The sequence below is a fragment of the Aulostomus chinensis genome, chromosome 3 (assembly GCF_037954235.1).
Source record: "Aulostomus chinensis isolate RoL2024-O1b breed Wild chromosome 3, RoL_Achi_v1.0, whole genome shotgun sequence".
Lineage (NCBI taxonomy): Eukaryota > Metazoa > Chordata > Actinopteri > Syngnathiformes > Aulostomidae > Aulostomus > Aulostomus chinensis.
Genome location: NC_141322.1, coordinates 12,505,223 through 12,529,023, shown reverse-complemented (window position 1 = coordinate 12,529,023; position 23,801 = coordinate 12,505,223). Strand labels below are relative to the sequence as shown.

At 41.7% G+C, this 23,801-nt stretch overlaps 3 protein-coding genes across 4 annotated transcripts in view; 1 reads left to right on the top strand and 2 right to left on the bottom strand.

Annotated features, from left to right (window-relative positions):
* Positions 1 to 8,465, bottom strand: part of ptpra (protein tyrosine phosphatase receptor type A) — a 34,948-nt gene extending 26,483 nt beyond the window's left edge. Inside the window, exon 1 of the mRNA XM_086198712.1 lies at positions 8,043 to 8,465. The gene's annotated coding sequence lies outside the window, so the exon portion shown is untranslated. The remainder of the gene's footprint in view (positions 1 to 8,042) is intronic.
* Positions 8,466 to 9,817: 1,352 nt separating this feature from the next.
* Positions 9,818 to 18,716, bottom strand: idh3b (isocitrate dehydrogenase (NAD(+)) 3 non-catalytic subunit beta). 2 transcript variants are annotated; one of them, XM_086198710.1, is made up of 11 exons: positions 18,602 to 18,716; positions 17,150 to 17,323; positions 15,963 to 16,083; positions 15,778 to 15,838; positions 15,177 to 15,309; positions 14,554 to 14,687; positions 14,320 to 14,422; positions 13,939 to 14,085; positions 13,729 to 13,823; positions 13,528 to 13,588; positions 9,818 to 10,249 (listed from the first exon to the last, which is right to left on the bottom strand). In XM_086198710.1, exons 1-11 carry the CDS (start codon positions 18,641 to 18,643, stop codon positions 10,172 to 10,174), a joined length of 1,149 nt encoding a protein of 382 aa, XP_086054836.1. In that variant the 5' UTR covers positions 18,644 to 18,716; the 3' UTR covers positions 9,818 to 10,171. The 2 variants fall into 2 exon arrangements, with proteins under 2 accessions (XP_086054836.1, XP_086054837.1); XM_086198711.1 differs by lacking the exon at positions 9,818 to 10,249 and adding an exon at positions 10,271 to 12,172 and having other exon boundaries at positions 18,602 to 18,649.
* A 1,504-nt stretch (positions 18,717 to 20,220) lies between these two features.
* Positions 20,221 to 23,801, top strand: part of wdr1 (WD repeat domain 1) — a 10,656-nt gene continuing 7,075 nt past the window's right edge. The window contains exons 1-5 of the mRNA XM_086198690.1: positions 20,221 to 20,364; positions 21,479 to 21,600; positions 22,243 to 22,333; positions 22,431 to 22,578; positions 22,796 to 22,976. Coding sequence (XP_086054816.1) covers positions 20,349 to 20,364; positions 21,479 to 21,600; positions 22,243 to 22,333; positions 22,431 to 22,578; positions 22,796 to 22,976 — 558 coding nt within the window. The 5' untranslated portion in view covers positions 20,221 to 20,348. The remainder of the gene's footprint in view (positions 20,365 to 21,478; positions 21,601 to 22,242; positions 22,334 to 22,430; positions 22,579 to 22,795; positions 22,977 to 23,801) is intronic.

Below are 23,801 nucleotides of genomic sequence, written 5' to 3'. Positions count from 1 at the left end.
ATGGAAGCAGGAAATTACATGGATTCTTTCATATTTCTTGCCATAGTACAGAAAACTGCTGTAAATGGACTCCACAGGGACTGATCTTACTTGCAGCTTGAATTAGAATTAAAGTTCCAAAACCAGTTAAAAAAACAACAAAAACCAGTTCCAGTCAGCAGTTAAATGGACATTCTACATTCATTCTACGAGAGGTTTATTCAAATCCTGATCATAACACCTTCAGAGCTATATTAGTCTTGCCGTACCAGACATCAGAGACCTCAGTCAATGTAAGTAGGGGCGAAGTGTTTGGAAACAGACTTGTGAGTTGAGAGCCATACGAACAATATATTCCTTCACCCTGATACCAGCTGACTCGACAGCGGAAGACACGAACAACTGACAACATGGACTGAGGACATTTGTCTTTGAGTGCTCTGCTTCACTTTAACTTACATTGACCTTTTCTGGCCACGTGGGGCAACGGAAACAAGCTGTGAACACTGACATAGTATTCCTACTAAACTGATAGAGCAAACACAACAGCAAACTTTTACAGAACATTCACGGTCTCTCTATGAATTCCTGGTGAAATCTCAAACTCTTCAGCTACTGAATGCGCCATAAAATTCACCAGTTTGAAGTGACTCAGCTGTTTGTCAAACAATGAGCCGAGACAGGCTATAAGGATGGGTGAAGTGTCACTACGAGAGATTACTCCGATACTACGCAGGGTCAGTTGATGCGTTGTTCTCTCACATCAACAGACAAATTCCGGTGTGATGTAATCAAATGTTAAACATTAGTCACTTGTTGCTACTGGTAAATCCAAATACAGCTGAAACAGAAAAACCCTTGAGTTTATCAATGTTACTGATTGTGTTTCACCAGTGTTTGGTAGCAACCAAAGAAAGTGAAGCCATTGATGCAGAGAAGCTGGTTGCGCTGATGATGTCACAGCTGTGCTGTCCCCCCTGACAAGCACAGGAGGTCAGGCTTTGACCCACCTTGGCTGTGAGAGAGGAAATAATCCCTGTGGCTCTACAAGACCGGTCCTGGTGAGGTTATATTCAGTATAATAGGATGTAATAAAAATACTTTTTTCCTGGGTTTGGGAACAAGCTGCAGTTAACTGTTCCAGATTTACAAGGAAGAAACACATCTGAGCATCACAAAATCCAATCAGCACCAGCGCTGGCAGCATGTAGCATGACACCTTTTGATTTGAAAATGATTTATTTAACTTGACTGATTTTTAAGTATGAAAATAAAAACTCCCCGAACCTATGATTTGATTTTTCTTAGTCACAGTTTATGGGGAATATGAAGTAAACCCATTCGAGTGTCAGTCATTAAAGGAAGTTGACTACAGTGAACTTCAGCCAGCAAGCTGCTGTTGTAACGGTTCAATCCGATTTATCATCAGATTTGATCACAACTGATCATTTTTGAATCTCAAGATCTTCTGTCACCAGCCACTGGGAGTGTGAATGTTGGAGAAATTAACAGCACCTTTAACACAACAACCAGCGCAGCCGTTCCAGAAAGACAGCGATATATACATCCCACTCGTGTTCAGCAGAGACTTCAGAAACTATCAACACAAATATTACGAGTCGGGTTCTGCTGCTGCCTGTGTGGGGGTCCGTTTGGGTGTCTGACACTAGCGTTAACACAAGGCCAGTACACGGACCAGTACACTGAATTTTACCACAAGCTGTTGCACTTGACTCCCACTTACGCTGAAGTCTAGTCCCCAGTGGAACATCATTAGACCCAGTGGTGGATGAATCTTTAAGCACCAATGAATAAACATGAAAGGCTGCTTATAAATACAGTCCAGTACGTTGGATTTAACACCATGACACCAGTGGCTCAGGCGGGGCCAGGTGGTCTAAGGTTAAACAAAATCTGCGCCTTCTATCCAAGGGTCAGAAAAGCTCATTTTAATTTTGTTTTTTTGGGGGGGAGGGAAAGAAAACATTATCAACAAAAGCAAAGAAAATAATGATTTTGAGTTAAGTAAAGAGACACAAACTAGCAACACAACCAGAAACCAATTCATTCTACAAAAATACACTCACATTTAGTCATGCAAGACAACATGTTCAGCTTGAAAATCTTTATTTCCTGCGTCAAAGTTGACACCATTGTGCAGAGCTCCCTGCTTAATATCCATGCGAGTGGTGAGGCCGACCACGACCAACTATTGAAGACAGCTGCTTCTCTGCCTGTGGCCAATTGCAGCCCTCATAGGAGTGCAATCACACAGGAGTGAAAGGGCTGGGCTGTTCCCATGCCATTTCATTCACAGAGTGAAATGAACACTTATAGGTAGAATATAAAAGAAGTCCAATTAGATCTCCATGACAACCAAAGGCTAAGACTCAAGAGCAAGGCAAGGTGGTCATTTAATATGGAGAGTTCCCCTCCAGTCTTTAGATTCCTTTTGTATTTATCTGACCTCAACCATGATGAAATACATGTAATTTCTGACAGCATTAAAATGTATCTGTAAATAGCTTATAATCAAGAGTAATTAAAAGCATTTGAACACTTCAGCCTTGAATCCCTCAGAGTTGCTGGTATTTGTTTCAGATTTTTAAAGTGGCCCTTAAGAACCCAACAACTGCAGGATTCAACTTTGCACAGGATCACTTTGACACTCAACAAAGTTCATTCAGATCTCCCAGAGGATATTCTGAGTCAAGCAGGAAACCCAACAGTTACGGGCCCTGCAGGCTGAGCTGACATGACACCAGCCACAGTGGTCAAGACAAGAGGACTTCACCAGTCATGCAGGGAAATATTTGCCTCTGGCTTTCGACGAGGCATCCTGCTCGACTGGAAGCTGCAGAGCCAGATAATGGCTGTCTGTCGGTCTCCATTCACGGCATATTAATACTGTTTCTATGTCATGAGAGGAGGGGAGGGGGGATGGAGGGGTCTGGAGCAACAGGAATACTGTGAATGCTTCTCTTCACGGGAGACTGAAGTAGGCCTAACCCAGGCCAGGGCCGCCATGACTCTTGCTTTGAAACAGACCACAGATTATATGTCCCCAGTGCCACATACAACAGCCACAATCCTCTGGACTTCCCTTTCTGAGGGATACTACTCCCTGCCGGTGTGGTTTGTGTTCCTGTTGGCTTCATTCACAAACTGGTGAGTGGATGAGAAGATGAAGAGAAGCATAGGATTACTATTTTGGCTAATCATACCACCATTGGTGACCACTGCGTCTGTTATTAAGCCCATAATGATGATTTGGTTGCGTCTGGCTCGGAGGATCAAGAAAACTCACTTGTTACAGTGAGTGAAAGTGGCGAGCCAGTCTGTGCAGCTCTGCTCCATGTCTGCTTCATTGTGGGGTTTCTCACACAGCATGCCAGGGGCCTCTCAAGCTTTACCACATTGGACACAGAGAGGATGTGGAGGCGCAAAGCATGGCCTCCCCGCAGAAGCCACATTGACCTTGAAGCGTGGTGTGGGGCCAAACGGCCAGCTGAGGGGCCATGATGAAACCAGACTATCACTCTATACCACTTTAATGTTAGAAACTAATGTACTACATCAAATATGCGCCAATGGCTGGCTACCAAGCACCAAGACACCAGTACTAAGTGCAGTGTGTCTGCCAACGTAGTGTTCAAAGCTCTAAACACTGGGAGCTGGTACTGAAGGCCTGGTGTGATTTAGATTTACTTGAAACAGATAGTTAATGAGCTGCTTTTGTGTCCATCTGGACAAATTTCAGACAGGTATCACATCTGCCAAGGAAGTAATTAACGTTGTTGTTTTGTTTTTGTTTTTTTTAGCACTTCTTTGTCTCTCAGCTGTGTTATTCAAAAACTATGAGTCTGAATTTCACCACACCCGGTAGAGGGCCGTAGAATGGGCTGAGCCAGAACCGGTTGAAGTTGTAGCATAGAGCCATTTAACATGTTGACAATTTGCATTGTTTTATATTCGGTTGAACCCTGTGGCTGCCCTTTAGTATTACTGAGGTGGTACTTACCCAAAATGTGTTACCCCCCATTTCCAAAAGACACGGCTGTGTCGAGTTTATGTTTGCATAAACATAAACACACCGGCAACTTCCACCAGCAGTGTGTCCGACATGTTATGTTACTATGTGTTCCACATGCCTACAGTACCTGGTTACTAGTGTTCTTCGCGGAGTGGTGCACACAAGGTGCTGCTATGTCTGGTGGAGGTTAGGGGTAATTTTGTAATTTGCCTTTCAATGATTCTTGAGCTGGAAGAGCTTTTTCCTGTATGGCTTCTTGTTGAGTCCAGAATTGAGAAAATGCCTTTTTAGCTTGAAGCTAAGGTGGATTGACCAATATCAACGGCAAAACTGTCCAAAAATATCGGTCTACTAGCTGTCAAATGCATTATCTGACATAATCCTTTATCTCTATACCAGCCATATGCTCAGTAAATGGACATTTCGAACAGTTTTACTGTTGTTTGTAGTCATCTCTATAACTTCATGCTAAAAAATATATGTCTGCCATTTTCCCAATGCTTGAGTCGCCAAGAAGGACGGGGGAGGGGGTGTCCTTTGCGAGTTCATGAACAGACGGTGAGTCATTGACAGGCCAATGACACTTTTTGGGTAAAGTATGACTGTAAACAAAAGCATGGGGAGCGCTTGGATGAGGTGACACCAAACTGTATTTTAGTTTATAGAAACATTTTTAATATATTGGAACTATTACAAGAAAACATCCAGTTCTAAATACAGAAGTAAGGAGACTTTTCCAGACACTGTGCTAATTTGGGTTCAGTAACAATGGAAATCTGAACTCAAAGTTCCCGTATCTTACGTGACCATCTTAGTGCCCTCGTCCCCTCCTCTTCCTCTGAAAGATAAGCCCATCTGAGATGAAGAGACAATCAGTATTGTGACTGCAGTACTCCTCCAAAATCTTTCTTCCTTGTCCATTCATGGGTGGTGCACTGAGGGACGACTCAGGCTTTCTTACATGTCCTCTTGACAAAATTTTTTTTTTTTTTTACATCAGGGCAAGAAAGCTCTTGTCGGCTCGGAGTCTGATGCCAAGGGCAAGTATAAATATTTAGAAGTACGGCTCTCCACTGGTTGTGAATACAACCCAAGTTTGACCTCGACTGTTTCAGACAAATCATGAATGAGGGACTTTGCAAACAATTTCTGCTCATCTCTTAACAAGAAATAGAAACTATTATCTTTAGGTCAACAAATCAAACCAATGTAGCTGCAGTGACGTAATTCTCTCACTCACCACGACGGTCAGTGGAACAATCAAAGAATTACGTACCTTGAGTTAAGGTGTCCAGTCACCTCGTCTAATTGTTTATGTGCAGGACTGTTTACATTCCACTAGGGCCAAACCCACCTGGCTCTCATCCACAGCTCCAACATTTAGCACCATTTTCCTATTTTACAGAAAACTATAGGAAAGCAGTGACCCACTAAGATGAAGGACTTTGATCCCATGACAAAGAAATTGCTACTTGTCTAAAACACTTTTTATTTAAATAAAAAAAAAAAATCCCCTGACCCACTGTAGTCTCTGTTAACCAGCAACATTACTCAATAATTTGATTGCGTAATAGCAACTGCTCATCTATAGGAAAGGACAAAGATAAATGCTTCTTCAAAAGCCCACAAGATTTATGAATCGTGACTCATTATAAAGTTTCATTTCCTCATTGCCAGATAAACCTCATTACGCCGTGTGACATATCAGATGGAGCTGAAATCAGCTCTCCATAATTCCTCATAATCCTCTAAATGTAGCTGTGTTTATCCTGTCATGGGCTGAATTACAGTGCCCCTCCAGAGTAAAATATGTTAGCCTACAGGTGGAAACAAAAATATAGCTCCTGCCCCACCCAGTGAGCCAGCTCATAACACTGTGTCAGCAGCAGCAGCAGCAGCAGCAGCACTGTGAAATTGTGAAACTTCACAACACGCCGCTGATTTCAAAGACGATACTTACTTAAACTATACTTAGGTGCTCTTTTATACCAGGAACTAAACATGTCATAAAAAGTTTGGTCTAATGATCGCTCTTAAATTACTTAGAGGAACGGCAGGACAGAGTAGGTTGGAGAAGATATGGGCAGAGCCAGTGATGTCACCATGGAGACAGCCTCTGAAGCAGGCGGGCATGTCCAGGCCTGATAGGCAGAGGTCAAGGTAGCTCACGCAAAGAGGAGTCCTACAAGGTGCAGCTCTGCAAGTGGATGGCGAGCAAGAGGAGGCGCCGTGGATGAGAGCTGCGCCTCAAGGAATGTTGGTGATGGGATATCGGGTCAGGAATGACTGACACGATCAAAAAAATTGGACACTGGAGTGATGGTGATGATCCATGATTCAGACTCGATGGCAGAGCTCAAACTGGACCATGAAACCACCATAACACCACTTCATACGTACACTTGAGAAATTGGAAGAGGTGGAAGTAGAATACAGGAGGTAGAATACATAAATGTAACATCTTTGTGTACACTTTTAATAAGTGTATAACTTTTAAGTGTTGTGTGGTTTACCACGGGCTCATGATGTAACCTTACACAGAATGACAACAACAACTAGGGATCGACTGATCATCCTTATCAGCGTGTGTTTATGGGCCAGAGGAGAGGTTTTTTTCTTTTGTTTTTTTGTTAGTTTTTTCTCCCCTAAACTCAGTAATGTACCAGTAGAAAACACTTAAAACATTGTTCTGAGTTAAGTCTGTAAAAATTTGATCCGGCACATTTATTTATTTTCGTCATTCAATTCAGTGAAAGCCTGCTAAGAACTGCACACACTTTTACGTTCATCCACATTATTTACATTTTAATACTTATCTATTCCTTAAGATATTTTTATGATTTTGCGTGATGTTTAGTTGACTCTTCAAGCTTTTTTAAAAAAAAAAAAGTTATTCAATTATTAGAAAAATCAAGAAACACACATTTCTTTAAAAAAAAAGTGCAGACTTGTAAAAAGTTCTTTATCCATTCTAATTTTGAAACTTTCAATTATAACGTGGCAATTTAAAGTCTGTCTGCTGGGTTTGTATTGCTGAAGATTTTTGTCACTGAAATTTGAACATTTACTGCAAAGAACTATCAGCAGCAGGTATCGGGTATCTGCCTTCTTGACTTGCTAATGATCGGTATTGGCCCTGGAAAAAAAGAAAGTAGCAGTCGATTCCTAACAACGATGATTCTCAAGGGAAACAAACAGAAAACAAAACCCTGCTATCGGAATATGTTGAAACTCCTATTCCTGGTGCAACATTTGACTCCAATTAAACCCCACCACTCACTAATATTCATCCAAGCCCTACATCTCGGGAATAATGAGCAGACCAGTCACGGTCAGCTCAAACATAAACAAAAACACCTACAGCATATAAATGGTATGCCCCGTTCCACCCATCACTCACACACAGGAGAATAATAATCATTACTAGAACAACTTTGGGAGAGGTTGTGAAGGGAGCGCGGCGGTGGTGGTGGGGGTTCACATTCAAGAGGCTTTATGTCAGAGAGTAGAGGCAACACAAAGCAGCCGCTGTGATTTGACAGAGCCTCCATGCTAATGTTAGGACGACCTAGTTCCAGTGGAGGGTCGCATGGAGCCCCCTTGTTCCTCCACCCAGCCTGCAAGCCTGCTAGCCCGCTAGCCTGCTCCCCACCCTCTCTAAACATGGAATAACAAAACATGATCAATACAGCGTACTTTCCAGAGGGCAGGACCCGCTCTCTGTTCCAGCAGCATGTGTGTTGGCACAACAAACCCACTTTATAACATCTTTTCTTCAAGAGACCCCTTGGCCAAATTTCCCTCCCTGCCTCCGAGCTACTTCTCCAGCCAGACGCTTCACAACTTTGGGAGACTTCTCCACTAGGACCTAACTCCCCTTGGTCTACCGTGGTGGAGGTACAAGTCATGTACCTGCCGGACTGAATGTAGGGGACAAAGTGTTGGTTTTATGGGTGTCACAAGAGGAAACACGCTGCTACAGCGACATTGTAACAAGTGTGCTTTGCGCAACAAAAACAAGACCACTCACCTCGACTCCTGTAAAGCCCAGAGGAGACCCAGACCAGGGGGGAAGTCGGAGCCAAGCAGGGGTGTATATTCGTTCACTCTTACACGTTTCCAGCCCCGGCCCCTGTCTCCACACCCCTGGAGCCGAGAATGTGAGCGGGGTGGGGGGACCTGGATGAAGCAGCGGAGAGACGCTCGATCTGGGACACAGCCGACACTTCGCTGTCACTGTAGATGCAAAATCCAAGAAACCACGGCGCCCCCCAAGAAATTCCCCAAACCACACTTTCCTACTGTCCCTTCAGAGTGAGCTTTCTTGGCCTTTCTGGAGGATAAATCCCACGGTTTATCCGTTGTATCCGGGCGCGTTGGCCGACTGTTCTAGTCCGCCATGTTGTGTGTCTGTCTGCATAGGAAGAAGGGAAAGCGAGCAAATTCCCAGGCCAAGCCCCGTCTCTTCTCCCCGCGGGTTCTGCGCGGACCACAGCGACCCCTACTGGCTCTGCTCAGGACTACACCGTCACTGCTGGGGCTTGCATTTGTACACTCCCCACACTGAGGCCCGGGGACTTCCAACGGGCCCCGGGAGGGCTTATTTTCACCTCTCTTCATGACCTCATCTTGTGTTGGGACAACCGTGTACTAAACCGATCTACGGAGCCCCGGAGAAGACTTCAGACGTTTTGGTTTCTTTGGGCAAACAAAAAACTGCATATACACTTTTGGGCCATGAAATATATCCTGGTACCTCAATTTACGGTAGTTATTTTGAGGCCATGCATACAGCTTGTTCTCTCAGTCTATACTCTGAGGCCCTGAATGCTACATTTTATTGTACTTCTGCAGGATGCAAATGAATTCCATGTCCAGTGTCTTATGAATTGAAAGGCTCAGATAAAAACTTCAAGTATGTCATATCTCATATACATATCATATCTGACACCCCCCCCCCAAAAAAAATACATTTGTGTCTTTAAGGAGAAAAATTCTTGATCATAAATTTTCTAAAATACCTGAAAAATACACCCAAGAAATCCAGGACAAAATTACCAACATGTATTTAACTAAAGTAAATGAAAAGTTAAATGGTTTGAAACAACAGCAACACGGATAAATCAGTATTAACAAAAAATCAAATTTGAAGTTGATCTTTATCGAGCAACATAGGCTCAAATAGTCAGATGTGAAGCAAATTTCCATGACTTGTCTTTTGTTGGGTTTTTTTTCTTCTTCTTCTAAAGAAACCTTTTCAGGACTGGAAATTGCCATTTTCAAATTTCATGACTTTCCCAGGTTTTTCATAGTCGAGTACGATCCCTGATTGTGTGTCAACTGAACTACGATTGAAACATTTCATTGGTGAATCAACTGATTTAACTGGCATCAATTTATATAATCAACTAACTGTGGACTATCTGTTAGAAAACGAGTTTGCTAAAAGATAGTCAAAAAAAAAATCCAACCCACAATTTCCAGCATTCATTTTTACTATTGGCTGATTTTCTAACGTGGAGTTTTTTTTTGTATTGAATTTAGGCAAATTTTGATCTGAATTCCTCTTAATTTCATTCCTGAGTCATGACACCAATCATAAGTTTCAGGTCAGAACTCATCACATGGTTTAAATGACCAGTGTGCTTTGTTGAGTTTCTTTTCTTTGGTGCTGGGATCTGAAGCACATACTCAAGCAGCAGTTCATCATGAGGCTGACGCTGCACAACCCTCTACACATCTTAGGTTGATTTTTTTCAGTCCAGCTGTTGCGTTTGGATATAGAGGGGGACACTCGTGGAAAAATGTTGTGCACAAGACGCCGTATGTCTTTTTATTATTCATAAAATAAAGAGTCAACATAGTTAAAAATACAGTTAATAAATAATGAGAAATTTTACATACATAATATTTCGACTGCTGGGTAATATCCAGACATAAAACATTTAGTGATCAACAGCGGAAGAAAGAAAGAAAGAATGTTTTGAGTCGATTGATTTCTTCTTCTTTTGGTCTGGATGTCACATCTGATATGTTGCTGAAGAGTATTTAACTGTTACACTTGGGGAATGGTGCGCTTGTTTGTTTACATCCCACAATAGCTCATTCAATAAGCGTGTGTGTGCATCTAAGCAGCTGAAAGATTTCTAAAAACAATGCTTAGATAGCCAGGTTAGCAATGACAGCCCGGGTGAACTCGTCGCTCGTGGCGTAACCGCCCAGGTCTCCGGTGCGCACCTGTCGCAAACATAAGGACAGCGTGTTACTGTATGTACAGCTGCAGAAACACATCCACACACACACACACACACACACACCCATGCATCACACTGGCCAGCATGCTGAATAGCCTTTAACAGAAAGGAACAAACACTTTGATGAGAGACAACTATCATTTTTCATTTGCTTCAGTGTTCCCACAGTTTTAAACCATGTTCGAGGGAACAGCATGAGGCTTCTCTTATTTTGGTGTTTAACCACAGCAGCATTGACTGAAGCTGTACTGGTGCAGCACTGTGGAGTGAAGACAGACTGTTACTCATTCAGAACCAAATCACGCTTGTCAACAGTCCCACGTCACACCAGCATGGTCCAATCTCGTTTGCTGTCGATAAATCTGTGAAATTGGAAAAAGTAATAGGGCTGTCAAGTGTTAAAAGAAGTCAAAATGATTACACGTTGTGTATTTAATTCATCAAAATAAATTGCATACATCACTCATGCATTTAAAATACTTCAATTCAAATAGATTTTGTTTCAGAGGTTGGATTCTGTAACTTTAATGCATACAAAGGGGAGTAAAACTCTCACAATCTGATTGGTTTACAAGTGTGATGTAATGGGTGGATACCACTGCTATGACATCATTTACCTGACATTTCAGCTCCTGTGACTGTTCCCTCCTAGAGCCGCAGCGCTCCGTTTATATTATATATCCACTAACAGGGTCAAGGGTGATTATTTGATTTTAAATTCTTAATTTTTTTTCTATCAGGAAACGCAATCCAACTTTTAACCCTTTTTTTGTTTTTGTATATTAAAGCATAAGGAAGAGTTAAAAAAAAGCCTCAGCATCAAGATTCCAAAGGGTATTTTCCAAGTATGATGTTATTACTTGGAAAAAACCAACACTTAATATAATATTAAATACTATAAAAAAAACTTGCAAATATGAAACAATTAAATAAAAAAGGAAATCAAGCCAAATTTTCCAACAGCGACAAACCACAGAGAAAACAAACATGACGCTGTTGGATTGCTGCTGGTACGAAGCTCTACACTCTGCTTTATTGAGGTTAACAGTTCGTGCTGAGGCACCACCTTCAGAAACAGTTTCAGTCCCTATGTTTATGTTTAAATGACAGAAAATACATCCTTATCGACTAAATGTCTCCTTCCCCCTTAGATGGTCTACATTGCTCCACCCATGATGACCTGCTGCTTTTATCTGACCATCTCTACAAAAGGGGACATGAAAATGCAAATATTAAAGTCAGAACTGACAAACTCACAGTAGCACCTAAAAAGTACTGTAGATCAAAATTTTGTTGTTTTTTTCTATGTTGATTTTTCAGAGTTGTTCATGCTTTTAATTGTAAGAAATATGAATTCTGCATTTACATTCTGTTGTAATACAATATTTTGCAGTAAAACCTTGAGAGAACTTTACAGGAGGACAGTTAAGAGTCATGATGTGGAATCATTATGTGGTGTCAGATCGTCTCAGAAGAGATGGAAAGTCTAATTTGAAACGGAAACAAAATAATTAAGTAAAAACTATGAAAATACATTTAAATATTCACAACACATTCAGGGTGAGGCCAAGATTTTGATCTCAAATGACAGACACTTGGATAGTGACTCTGGTGAAAGTTGGGCGACACGAGATTATTGATATTCTTGAGAGGCAGCCTGATGGACACTGATCCTCGTGTATGAACCACAAATATACAGCCGATAGTGCTAGAAAAAACTGTGGCAGCGAAGCTTGAGGTCTTAACATGCTCCAGGTCATGTTAAGATCAAGGTCCAGATTAGAAGAAATGTCAGGAGTGTGTATGGCTGAACATCTTAGTAAACAGGTCGGTGTCGCAGGTTTTCCACAACAGCACGCACAAAGTCGCCAGTGGTACAGTATCCGCCGAGGTCACGTGTCCGGACCTGGGATGTGCGCGCACACAGACACACGTGCACACACACACACACGCACACACACACAGAGGGGAATAAGAATATGAGGGGAATGAAAGGATAAGGGAGAGGAAGGGCACTTGAGACAACTGGCAGGCAAATTCCACTTTCAACTGATGAGCATTCTTTCAAAACATTCATGTGTCATATTCTCAACTCCGTGTTCTCCAGAATAATGTAATAAATAGGAGACATCCTAGGGTCTGGGCTGCTGAAACAGTTCACAGCGCATTTTGACAGCTGCCTGGTGAACAAATGTTGACTGATATCATGTGTGCGTCAGTGTATGTTAGTGTCAACAGGGCACAAGTCGGTGAGTCACAGGTGGCTTGAAAGAGGAAAACAAACCAAAAAATTTCCCAGAATACACAAGCAAAGAAACTCAAAGAGCTCTCAACACAGGAAAGAATTGTTTTCCAGCAGATGCAGACGTCGAGGGTGAGACGCTGAAACTAAACAAGCTCACGACATTGCACATACACGCATGCACACTGTTGAGCCACGCATGCATGAGGGTTTTTATTTTTTTAGCTTTTGGAGGTTATTATTTTGCAGTTATCCTCATTCATACATATCAAGTTGGTTTTTTGGAAGTCATAAAACATACAGACAAACACACTGAGATGTTAGTAATGTATGTTGCGTTAATGACTACAAGTGCAGGGCCCCATGAATTCATCTTTAAAGAAGTTTCAGAAGTTTCTCCGACCATGATAACATTTCCTACATAAGAGGTCATACTTGAAGTTCCAACAGTGTTGCTACAATTTTGCTGTGAACATAGACTAAACCAACATGTCACTGATTCAAATCTTGGTCAAATAATATTCCTGACAACAAAACAGTGACATTTGGAAAGAATAGAGACGGACATCAGTCAGGGTTAGTCCTCTGCAGCAACACCATTAACGACTTTACTTGCTTCCAGAGTCAAGTCAAATGAAGCCGAACTGTAGTTTTACATACAGACCATTTTCATTCTAGCTTTTTCACGTCGCTTCCCTACAGATAAAGCAGGTGAGGAGATCACTCTCTGTGTGAGTGAAGGAGCTGCATGAGCCTCATTGGAACTCAGACACAGACAGCAGCGGGGTCCTCACTGACACAGTGGTGCCCCGAGTTTTTGATCATTCAGTGAAGGTGCTGTTAAGATTGTTGGGCCTGGCAGGGAAACACGGATTCTTAATCAAATGCCTCATTGGGCCCTACATTTGTTTCCACAATAATATGGTGAATGCACCAATGGGTACAAAGTGGGTAAAATCACACACAGACACACACACACACACACACACACACACACACACTCTCTCTCTCTCTCTTACCTTGCCCTGTTTGATGACCCTCTTGACAGCATCTGTCACCATTTGCGAGTGATATTCCAGGCTGCAACACAATACACTCACAATGAAGAGGCCGCCATTGCTGTCCAGGGCATGTGAAGATCAACAGGCACTTCAGGCAGTTCTCTTATGCTTAAGGGGTGTGGTGGATCAGGAGAGCAGGAATCTGTGGTGCCAACTTACTTGAGGTGCCTGAGCATGTTAGCAGCACTGAGCAGCATGGCTGTGGGGTTGGCAATGTTCCTTCCCACAGCTTGTGCAAAGGGGTGGCGTGCACCCTGACAGAGGAAGACAAGAATCATATAAGTCCTTCTAATCGTCTGAGTCACCAGCGTCAGAGATCGATTCAGTGATGAACACCTCATAAATTATGAAATCAGGGCAGAAACTCACAGTCTCAAACACAGCGTACTCAGCACTGTAGCTTTCCCCAGGAACCACGCCAGCTCCTCCCACCAGGCCGGCTGCCAGGTTATCAATAATGTTACCGTACAGGTTGGGCATCACCAGCACATCAAACTGGTATGGGTTCTGGACCAGCTGCAGCACAGGAACATAAAAATGAGGTGCTTGTATGAAACCAAATCAAATTGGCTCCATTTAGCAAGCCAGCTAACAATATTTTCTACAATTTAATATGTTTCTTTTAAAGTGATATTTCACTTTAAAAAGCGCGCTTTGTCTTTCAAGACGTTTTTTAACCATCTATAGTACTTGACATACAATATATTGTAGATTACACAAATAATCAGGAGAATGAGTGTCTTTACAGACCTGCATGCAACAGTTATCAATGATGATGTTCTCATATTTGATTTTGGGGTAGAGTTGAGCCACCTCCGCACAGCTCTGCAGGAACAGGCCATCACCAAGTTTCCTGGGATTAGACAGAGGATGAGGTGGGTGAGGCTCTGGCTGACACACATTAACGCACTTCTCAGAAGGAATGTAGGACTATCAGTCTAAATATACACAAGGCACAAGAGGAGAGCCTTTCTGCTTGCTTACATGATGTTGGCCTTGTGAACAGCGGTGACCTTGCTTCGCCCCTTCTTGGTCGCATAATCGAAAGCAAACTTGGCGATGCGCCGTGACTTCTCTCTGGTGATGATCTTCAAACATTCAATCACACCAGTGACACTCTGGAGAGCAAAAAGAGTGTGTATTCAGTTGAAAACCACCGTTTTTATTTTCGCATAGAATGATCATCAAGTCTGAAGCGAAAACATGTGCTTGGTTGTCCATTTCAGGTCAGACAGATGGAAGAGATTCAATTTAATTATAATAAATTAAGGATTAGTAGTGTTTCAGTTTAACTCAAAAGTGAATTTTAAGCAAATAGTCACAAAAAGGGAATGTGCAATAGGCGTGCTTTCGTCTACTAGTTTGGGGTGAATAAAATTGGCTAAGTGATGAGAAGGAGAGTTTATCAGTGACGAATAGATGTAAAAAAACTGGAGCAAAACATGAAAAAAGACAAGTGAAATTGAGGGAGATTTGTTTCCTCATCTTCTTCTCTTAACCCTCTGAGTGAACTTAGCCTGATTAAAAACAGGAAGTTTTTTTTTTAATATGTGGCCTCCACACACACACACACACACACACACACACACACGGTCCATATTCTTCACCTCATGCTCCAGGGAGCTGTACTCTCCCTCCGTCTGTTCGCGAATGATGACCAGGTCCAGGTTGTTGTGGCGAGTGCTGTAGCCTGGCAGGCTGTTTACATGAACTACATTGGCAAACAGGTCCAATTTACGCCTGGAAAACAGACAATGAAGTAAAAGAGTGAATTTTTTTAAACAGAATGACATAAAACTACACCCAAACAGACACTGCAACAGGCTTTTACCCGCGGCACACCATATAGCCATACCTCCTGCAGATGGAAGGAAATAACCATGGCCGTTAGGATTGGCACATCTGTAAAGATATGACTCCAATCTACACGGTCGAGAAACGGGGGTTTCTTGAGTTAGTGCAAACACTCGACCCTAGATATGAAATGCCCAGCCGAAAACACATCGGTAGCGTTGTGTTACCTGCTTTATATGATGAGTGCCAGGCAAAAGTGGAGGAAGAATTAAAAAATAAAATAAACTGTTCATTGAATTTACCAAAAAAGTGCTATATCGTGATGTATATGGTATCAGGATATAAAATGAGCTATATCGGGATATAAAATTTTGGTCATATCGCCCAGCCCTACACCTGGTTGTCAGATTTTACCTCAGTCTCATCTCATATGAAGCCAGCTCCCCTTTGAACTCCATGGGTGTGTGAATCTTTCCTGGAAAAGCAAAGATTATGTGAGATAAAGCCGTGTGTTATTTTGACATGACAGACATTCATTTCTGTCCATTCCCACCATTGAGAGGAGGAGGGAGTGTGACAGGATGGTTACACGAGGCTACCTTTAATGGCGACTTTGTTGTTCTTCATAGAGGTCAACACTTGTTCTAGCTTCTCCTCGCTGGCCATGTTCTGTACTTCACTCAGGTGGAACTCCTCAAACTCTACCGGGACGTCTCCTGCCTGTAGACACCGCCATTTCAAATAAGAGAAAAGTAAATATATATTGATGAAGGTTTCATACGTGTTTTTACCAACACATTTCCAGGACTTTTTTACGAATTTTCAAAGCCTGTTTGGAAAATTTCCATGACCACAAATTTTAAGAGATCAACATTTACACACGAAACATAAACAGAGAAATCCTAGACAAAATTTACCAGTGTGGATTTGACTAATGACCACGTACACAGTTTAGTACAACATAAAGTTGAATTTAAGAAAATCAAAAATAATTTTTTGATACAATAGCTTAATCACAAGAGATTTTTCACAGTCAGTCTTAAAGTAATCCACACGTACTCAAGTGTGCATGTGTTTGTGAGGCAAATTTCCTGGACTTTTCCTTAATTTTATGGCTTTATTTGTTTGTTTAAAAAAAAAATAATTCCATGACTTTTCCGAGTTTTTGAATGATGACCTGTTTTAATAGGTTCCATAAAAATGCCCGGGTAAGGTTGGACAAGAGCCTGGGATGAGACCAGTATGGCAGGGGGAAACCCCCCCCCCCCCCCCCCCCCCAAAAAAAAACATTGATTACCAACATAGTGGATTTTTTTGCTGGACTGAAAATAGACCCCTTCTATGCTCCTTGTGCACCAATTCTGTACAAATATCACTATGTAAAGTTACCCAGAAGGCTCATTTCTTAAACTGTTAGCTTACATTATTAAAACAATTTAAAATTGTCAAATGACTGTTTAAATAAAGGCCAAAATGAAATAGTAAAATAAACACGACTGAGGTGCAACCTCAACCTCAAACTACATTACACCATTTTTAAATCACCACAGGCATTGTTTTCTGCATTGAATGTGCTGTAAAAGAGGTTCTTTTTAATCAATGCACATTGGAAAGCACCAACACGATATATATCTGTGACAGGCCGATTTACCGGCCCTAATCCAGAATGGCTGTTTTGTGGGAAAACGTTCTACTTTTAAATTTCTATAGCCATAGAATCAGTATTTGTTATCTTTTGAAGGTCAAAAGGCAGTGATGATTAAAACTCTGTCACTGTTTAATGTACCTTGAACACATCCTTGACAGCAGTCATCAGCTCAGGTCCAACTCCATCCCCAGGAACCATTGTGACCTTAAAGGTTGCATCTGCACGTGCAGGTGGGGCTTCTGGTCCAGAGAGAGCAGCAGAGACAGTCAGGGGTCGAGAGGCCAGCTGCTGCCACTGAGGACCACGTAGACCCTGAAGATGGAGGAGAAGACCCGGCACAGGTTACGCTTGATGAAATTACACGGTACACTTTTACTTACATCATGGGTGCAGTATCTATACTACATGTAATTATCATGGTAGTTGTAATATGTAAGGTTGAATCACTAATTCTGAGGTCATTTGAAAAAAGATCAGGATCATAAACATGATGAAGGTAGGTTAATTATGATTAATGCAGGACTGAAGTATTTCATTTAAGTTACGTCGAAAATAAACTGGTAATAAAGCAGAAATCTGTTTGTTTTTAAGAGCCTGCCAAGCCCTCTGGGTAGGTACGCAGCTGTATGACAAATTGATAATAGTTTCGTGGATTTTCAATGAGAAGGTAAAATCAGCCAGTTTCTAACCAGCTTGTCAAGGTTGTTTAGGTGACTCAAGGAATAGCACTGACTAATGGCAATAATTTGAATTATTACTTAACTTTACCTTAATGTGGATGTTTCATTTGCTATAGTGGGAAGTAAAACATTTAAGAAAAAAAAAGACTTTGACAAAGATTTTTATTTTTAGAAAAGATAAAATAAATATCCAATATACATTTGATCCAAAGAGTCAAAAGGGCGTCATTTGATGAAAATACTGGTGAAAAGATGGCGTTGATTTAATATATGTGGAGATACTATTCAAGAAGCTGCAGCTAGGATGTTAACGATCATGATCATTCTATGAAAACTTCAAGATAATGCAAAACCTGTCCTGCTTCAGATTAGAAACACCCAAGGTACGTCACCTGCAAGTTCAGATGTGAATCTAAGTCGTTACTACTAACACTTTAGTAAGGTATTCATGTGATAAGCCAGACAGGAGGAAAATCACAAGTTCACCGTCAGCGGAGTTAGTCACGTCTACTCTGCTCATCCTCGTCCCCTGAGCGTGTGGTGAGTCCCGATAAGTAGCTGTGTGAACCGGGAGGTTATCACGAGTAAACTGGTAGCTAAATTAGCCACTTTAGCGACAGCAAAAGCCGCAGTTGACATACCTCCAAATTATGTGCTGTGCAACGATCTAAAACATTATTTCCATCGCACACCGACAGAGGGAAGGAACACGGCAACTGTCACCTGTTTCTCAATAGGATGTGTCAATGACGGAGCTTCGTGGTTAGCAAAGAAAACACTAGCACATGTTAGCGTGTCCCGCCGACATGGTGCTATTTTGCGGGTAAAAAGACAGAGTTTCATCAACCATCACCCCTCTTTAACGTATACCCTAACAAAATAACCTTTCAAACACGATATATTCACTCACCTTGGCCAACGTTACCAAGGTTCCTCTTAAGACGGCCGCCATGGTCACAGCAGCTAAACCTCTTCTTCATGGGTGATGCTGAAGCGGTTTAGCAATAATTACAGCGGAGTAGCGCTGCCAAGTGGACAGAACGTGTCAGTGCGTTCCATCTTTGGCCGTCAGGTTTTTTTCAGATCAGTTGCAGCAAATGCGTACCGTGCCCTCCATGGGCCTTTCGTACGAGTCTGTTGAATTGATTAAATCTTTATTGGTCCGAAGTGAAAGGGTTCATTACTTATTTTCTGTTGTTTCATGTTGTCCTGTACTGAGTATTGACCAGTCTGGTAAATGTGTCCTAGTAGATGTGTGGTCGTCAGCACAAGCACTAGATGCATACTTTGAATCCCCAGAAGCAGGAGTACCTCGCTGATCACCAAGGGAACAGAAAAAAACATCAGTCTGCCATCCAACAAATACTATGTCTGTCAGGCATTTTTGTTTTGTCCACCTTGAATGAGTCAGGAGCCCCCGAGCTTAGCAGGGCCCCTGGAACACAATCGGTTCTTGATTATGTCAGAGCTGCTGTTCAGTGGCTCCTGAAATGGCCAGTGGTTTATATTTTTCATACCCACTCATTTATCTGGAGCTCACACAACCTTTATAATTCTTTATGGTTGTAACAGTATATTTGCTGCAGCATGCAGTGGCCCAACCTCTGACATGAGTCCAACCTAAATAGGTCAGGGGATTCCCGGGCCTATTCCAGGCTGGTGACTCTCGCTGATGGAACACTGGATCCTGACGCTGTAGATCAGACAGGACATTGTTAAGTCACCTTGTTAGACATTCAATTTGGTTATTCATGCTAGAATAATTTTCTCTGGGGGCCAAAAGTATCTTGATCTTTTGGCAATTATGCCCTCAGTGAGGCCTCCCAGGCTCTGTCCCTTCAATCAATCTGTAAACTTGCATCCCTTGTCTAAAAGGGAAATGCCTCTTCTAACAGTGATTCTAATTTAAAGGTACTGCCATAATATACAAGAATTAGCCATGGAAAAAACCCATAATAGACCCTAAACCTGTTTTCTGGATCTGTTTCCTGAACCAACGATCTATGTTTGCCTGAAACTTGTGCCTCTGTATGATCTGTTATACAGTACAACACCATGACACCTTTCTTGTATAATACAAAAAAGTAAGTGAAAGTAATTTCATCACTTTCTATATCTTCATTTTATTTGCATAAACGGTACTTTTTTTTAAAGATGCTTTGCTTTCAGTTATTTTGGAGATTCTTTCATTTTTGTGCCATTTTTGAGCTGAGTCGATCATGTTGGTTCTGCAAGTGCTCCATCCTCACAGGAGGTTTCACGATAAAGATAAATAACTGCACAAACATGTTAGAATAGACAGTCAGGTGACATATTTGAATACAAAACCCATGACAGGATAATGGTTGAAAAAATAAGTAAATAAATCAATAAATATAAAGCAATGCAACGTGACCGAATGAGGGCCGACCCGTTGACAGTCAGGAGCCTGAGAGGCGTGATTTAGGGTGAAATGGTGTCACGTTCAATAGCGCCTGTCTAGTGGTTGACAGCCGCAGCGTAGTAGTTGAGTTGACCATATATGGGCAAAGCCCAGCGGAGTGGCAGCCCTACCTGCTTCCGTGTTTGTGTGATCAGGGAGTGCTCAGCCGGGGGAGCTTCACTGTCTGTCTCATTCATTTAGAGGTGTAACGCTAAGCAAGTGGCCTGCAGGGAAGATGCCCTATGAACTGAGTAAGTATGATTGTCTGCTCTGGCAATTGCTGAGGGAAATTGCAATGGTATTCTTATTTTGTGTGACTTTTTTTTTTTGGAGCAAATCGAGCTAGTCAGCCATTTAGCATGAAGCTAGCTAGCTAGCCTCGCCCATAGCTGCATGATTTTGACGTTTCATCTTTCTCAGGTGAAAGACTAAATTCCCTTTCGACTTTTTAATCAGTGCTGTGGGATTCGTGTAGTTGTGCGCATGGTATAAAATGCTGTTGCGAAGATGCTGGCGCAGGAATGCGATCTGTTCAGACCATTCAGGGAAGTTAGCTAGCCGATAGTTGAAGTAGCGTCTGTCAGGAAATAGTTGTGCTCACACTGCATTGTTATGACATGTCCAGTCAGAGTGGCTGACGGTCAGGCGAAGTAGCGCAAGAAAACTTCATATATGGTAGCTGAATAGCCACAAATGAAAGGGGTTTTGCCTGCAATTCAAACAAAGCTAATGCAAGGGACAAAAGATATATATGTTATATCGTTGTTTTTTTTAATAGCTAACGCGTGCAATACGTTAAAAGCTTCGATGCATTTGAAAATGTGTTAGATTCCCTGCGAGACAGCTTGTTTTTGCTGGTGAATTTATATCTTATGCATGAAACGTAGCGGTCTTTGTCAACGTTTTTGTCACGATTTGGGGTACAAAAAATTCCAAATGCAAATGAATCAATCGGACATAAAATTATCAGCAAGATAAAGATGCCAGTAAAAACCAAGACACCTGTCGAATTCTTACAAGATAAAAAATATTTCTTTTGTGAAGGACGCTTCGTTTTATTTTAGTATAAATATGTAATGAGATAATACATTTTTATAAGGGAGAAAAGTGACTGTTGTAAAAAGACTTGTCCAATCAGAGGCGCATGAGGCAGTTCTCATCTCATCAGGTATTCTGATTGGCCGATGAAGTCATCAATCCTGCACATCCTTGGTCTTTGTATGAAACTGTATCATGATGGGATATTGGTTCAGACAGATAAAGTTAAACTGATCAGACTCTGATTATGTTCATTGCGGTGTTGTCTGTATTTTCTCATTTTATAGAGTATGTGTCAATTTGTCCTTTTCTTGTCATGTCCTCTAGAACATGTATTCGCTAGTCTCCCCCAGATGGAGAGGGGGGTCGCGAAAGTCATAGGCGGTGATCCCAAAGGCAACAACTTCCTCTACACAAATGGGAAGTGTGTCATCATCAGGAACATTGATGTAAGTATTCTAAAAAGCCTTTTGTAAACATTGCTGATTGTTTCGCCTTTTGTTTTTGTTTTTTTCTTTTTCATAAAATGCCTCTAATTTCTGTAATTTTATCTGATATTCTGCCTGTTTTACATCCACCAGCTTGTGTCCCTTGGAGATGTTTTACGCTGCTTACCGTTTGTGACCAGTCTCGACTCAGGAGCATTCTCACTGAATTTGATGAATCTTTACTTGTTGTCAATATATTCTAAGCTGAGTCTTTGGATATTTGATTATTGCTTTTTGCAAAATCTTGCATATGTTGAAAGATTTCTTCATATTATAGTCAGTATTTCATCAAGATGGGGCCCTTCATTTGAGGAAAATAAGACCTGAACTTTTCACCTCCTCTGGCAGACATATTGGAATGTAAATTTGTATAAATCTTTAATATCTCTCACAAGTCTAGATTGATTTTGTGAGCTATGACATTTTATTGTTGCAGACGGCTAAGCTGTGAGGATCTCCTAAGAAAAAGATGTTTTCTTTATGTTAAATTTTAGTGTTATAAATGAATATGGTAAAAACTGAGCATAGGAAAAAAAGTCCCCATAATATTTCTTCCTGGTACATTTGTCACAGTCCTGCTGTTTTCTCATCTTTCATTTCCAGAACCCTGCTATAGCAGACATTTACACCGAACATGCCCATCAAGTCACGGTTGCCAAGTACGCCCCCAGTGGATTCTACATTGCATCTGGAGGTACGAAAGTCCTTAATGAATATATGTATGCATACTCTGTTTAGCTAGCACTGTAGTGTGTAAACCATAATAAAACAGTTGGTTTGGAATCCTTCAGATGCATCAGGAAAGCTGCGTATCTGGGACACCACCCAGAAGGAGCACCTGCTCAAGTATGAATACACCCCCATTTCTGGCAAGATCAAAGACATTGCTTGGACGGAGGACAGCAAGAGGATTGTTGTTGTTGGGGACGGACGAGAGAAGTGAGTATCCTCAAAGAGGGAATGGCAGAAACTCTGGTCAAGAAATGGAAGAAGTCCCTCTCATTAATACTGGGTTGGCTAAAATGGTGTCTGGGAGCAGTGAATTGTGTCATGGCTTGATATGAGCTATGCTGTCCAGTAGTTAAATGCCTCCTACTACTTACATGGCTTTCATTCTGTTTTCAAACTGAATGTGTATTCATCTCTCTCGGTGAAGATTTGGGGCCGTGTTCCTGTGGGACTCTGGATCCTCGGTTGGAGAAGTTTCCGGGCACTCCAAACAGATCAACAGCGTGGACATACGGCAGAAACGCCCCTACCGCATCGCCACTGCCAGTGATGACACCACTGGTTCCTTCTATGAAGGCCCTCCCTTCAAGTTCAAATTCACATTGCGGGTGAGTTGCAGAGATTAAAGCATCTTTCTCTGTTGGAAAGGGGACTTTATTTTTAAAGGAACTGGATAGAAGCAAGTTTATTTTGTTCCACCTGCAGGATTTGCTAGAGGAATAAATCCCACAGACCAACAAATGACTAAATCTCATTTTTAACTCAGTCGGACTTCCCAACAAATGTTGACCCTTTACTAATGAAGGAATAGTCGGAAGACTAAGTGTGAGACTTACAAACACGCTGTCTTCTCTGTAATGGCCCTTGTTTGTCTCAAGTCTTTCACACTGCTGCCTTGTTTGGCTGACTGCACATTATATAACCCACTTCCCCCATGAATTCTTCAAGAATGTTTGAGTCATATTCCTGAGTTTTCCTGCTCCACCAGAGTTTTTGAGTCGTAACAGTTAATTTCTGTCTTGATCTTAAAAACCCTGTGGGCCTCCTCTTGACTGCAGTCTGCCAGTGGTTTTCATTTTCACCTGAAAGGATTTCAAGCCATTTTGGTTTTGCCCTCTGCAATGCTACATGGTTGGTTGAAAAGTGCTATAAAACATGCTATAAAACACCCCAAATTATTAAGTCAAGGCTGTTTTTTAGAATTATTTGAAAGTATGGTGGAAGACAGTTTGTTCCAGAGTGTGTTTGTTGCAGTCATCATAGGCAAATGTCGAACTCTAAATCAGATGCATGTATTCTGTAATGGCTTGCAGTGAATACATGTACAGTTACACGGTATAGTGTGTTTCACTAATTGACATCCTACACATGCTCAACCCGTATCATGTTGTCTTGATGTAGTATTCTGCTCATGAACACACATCCCCAGCAAG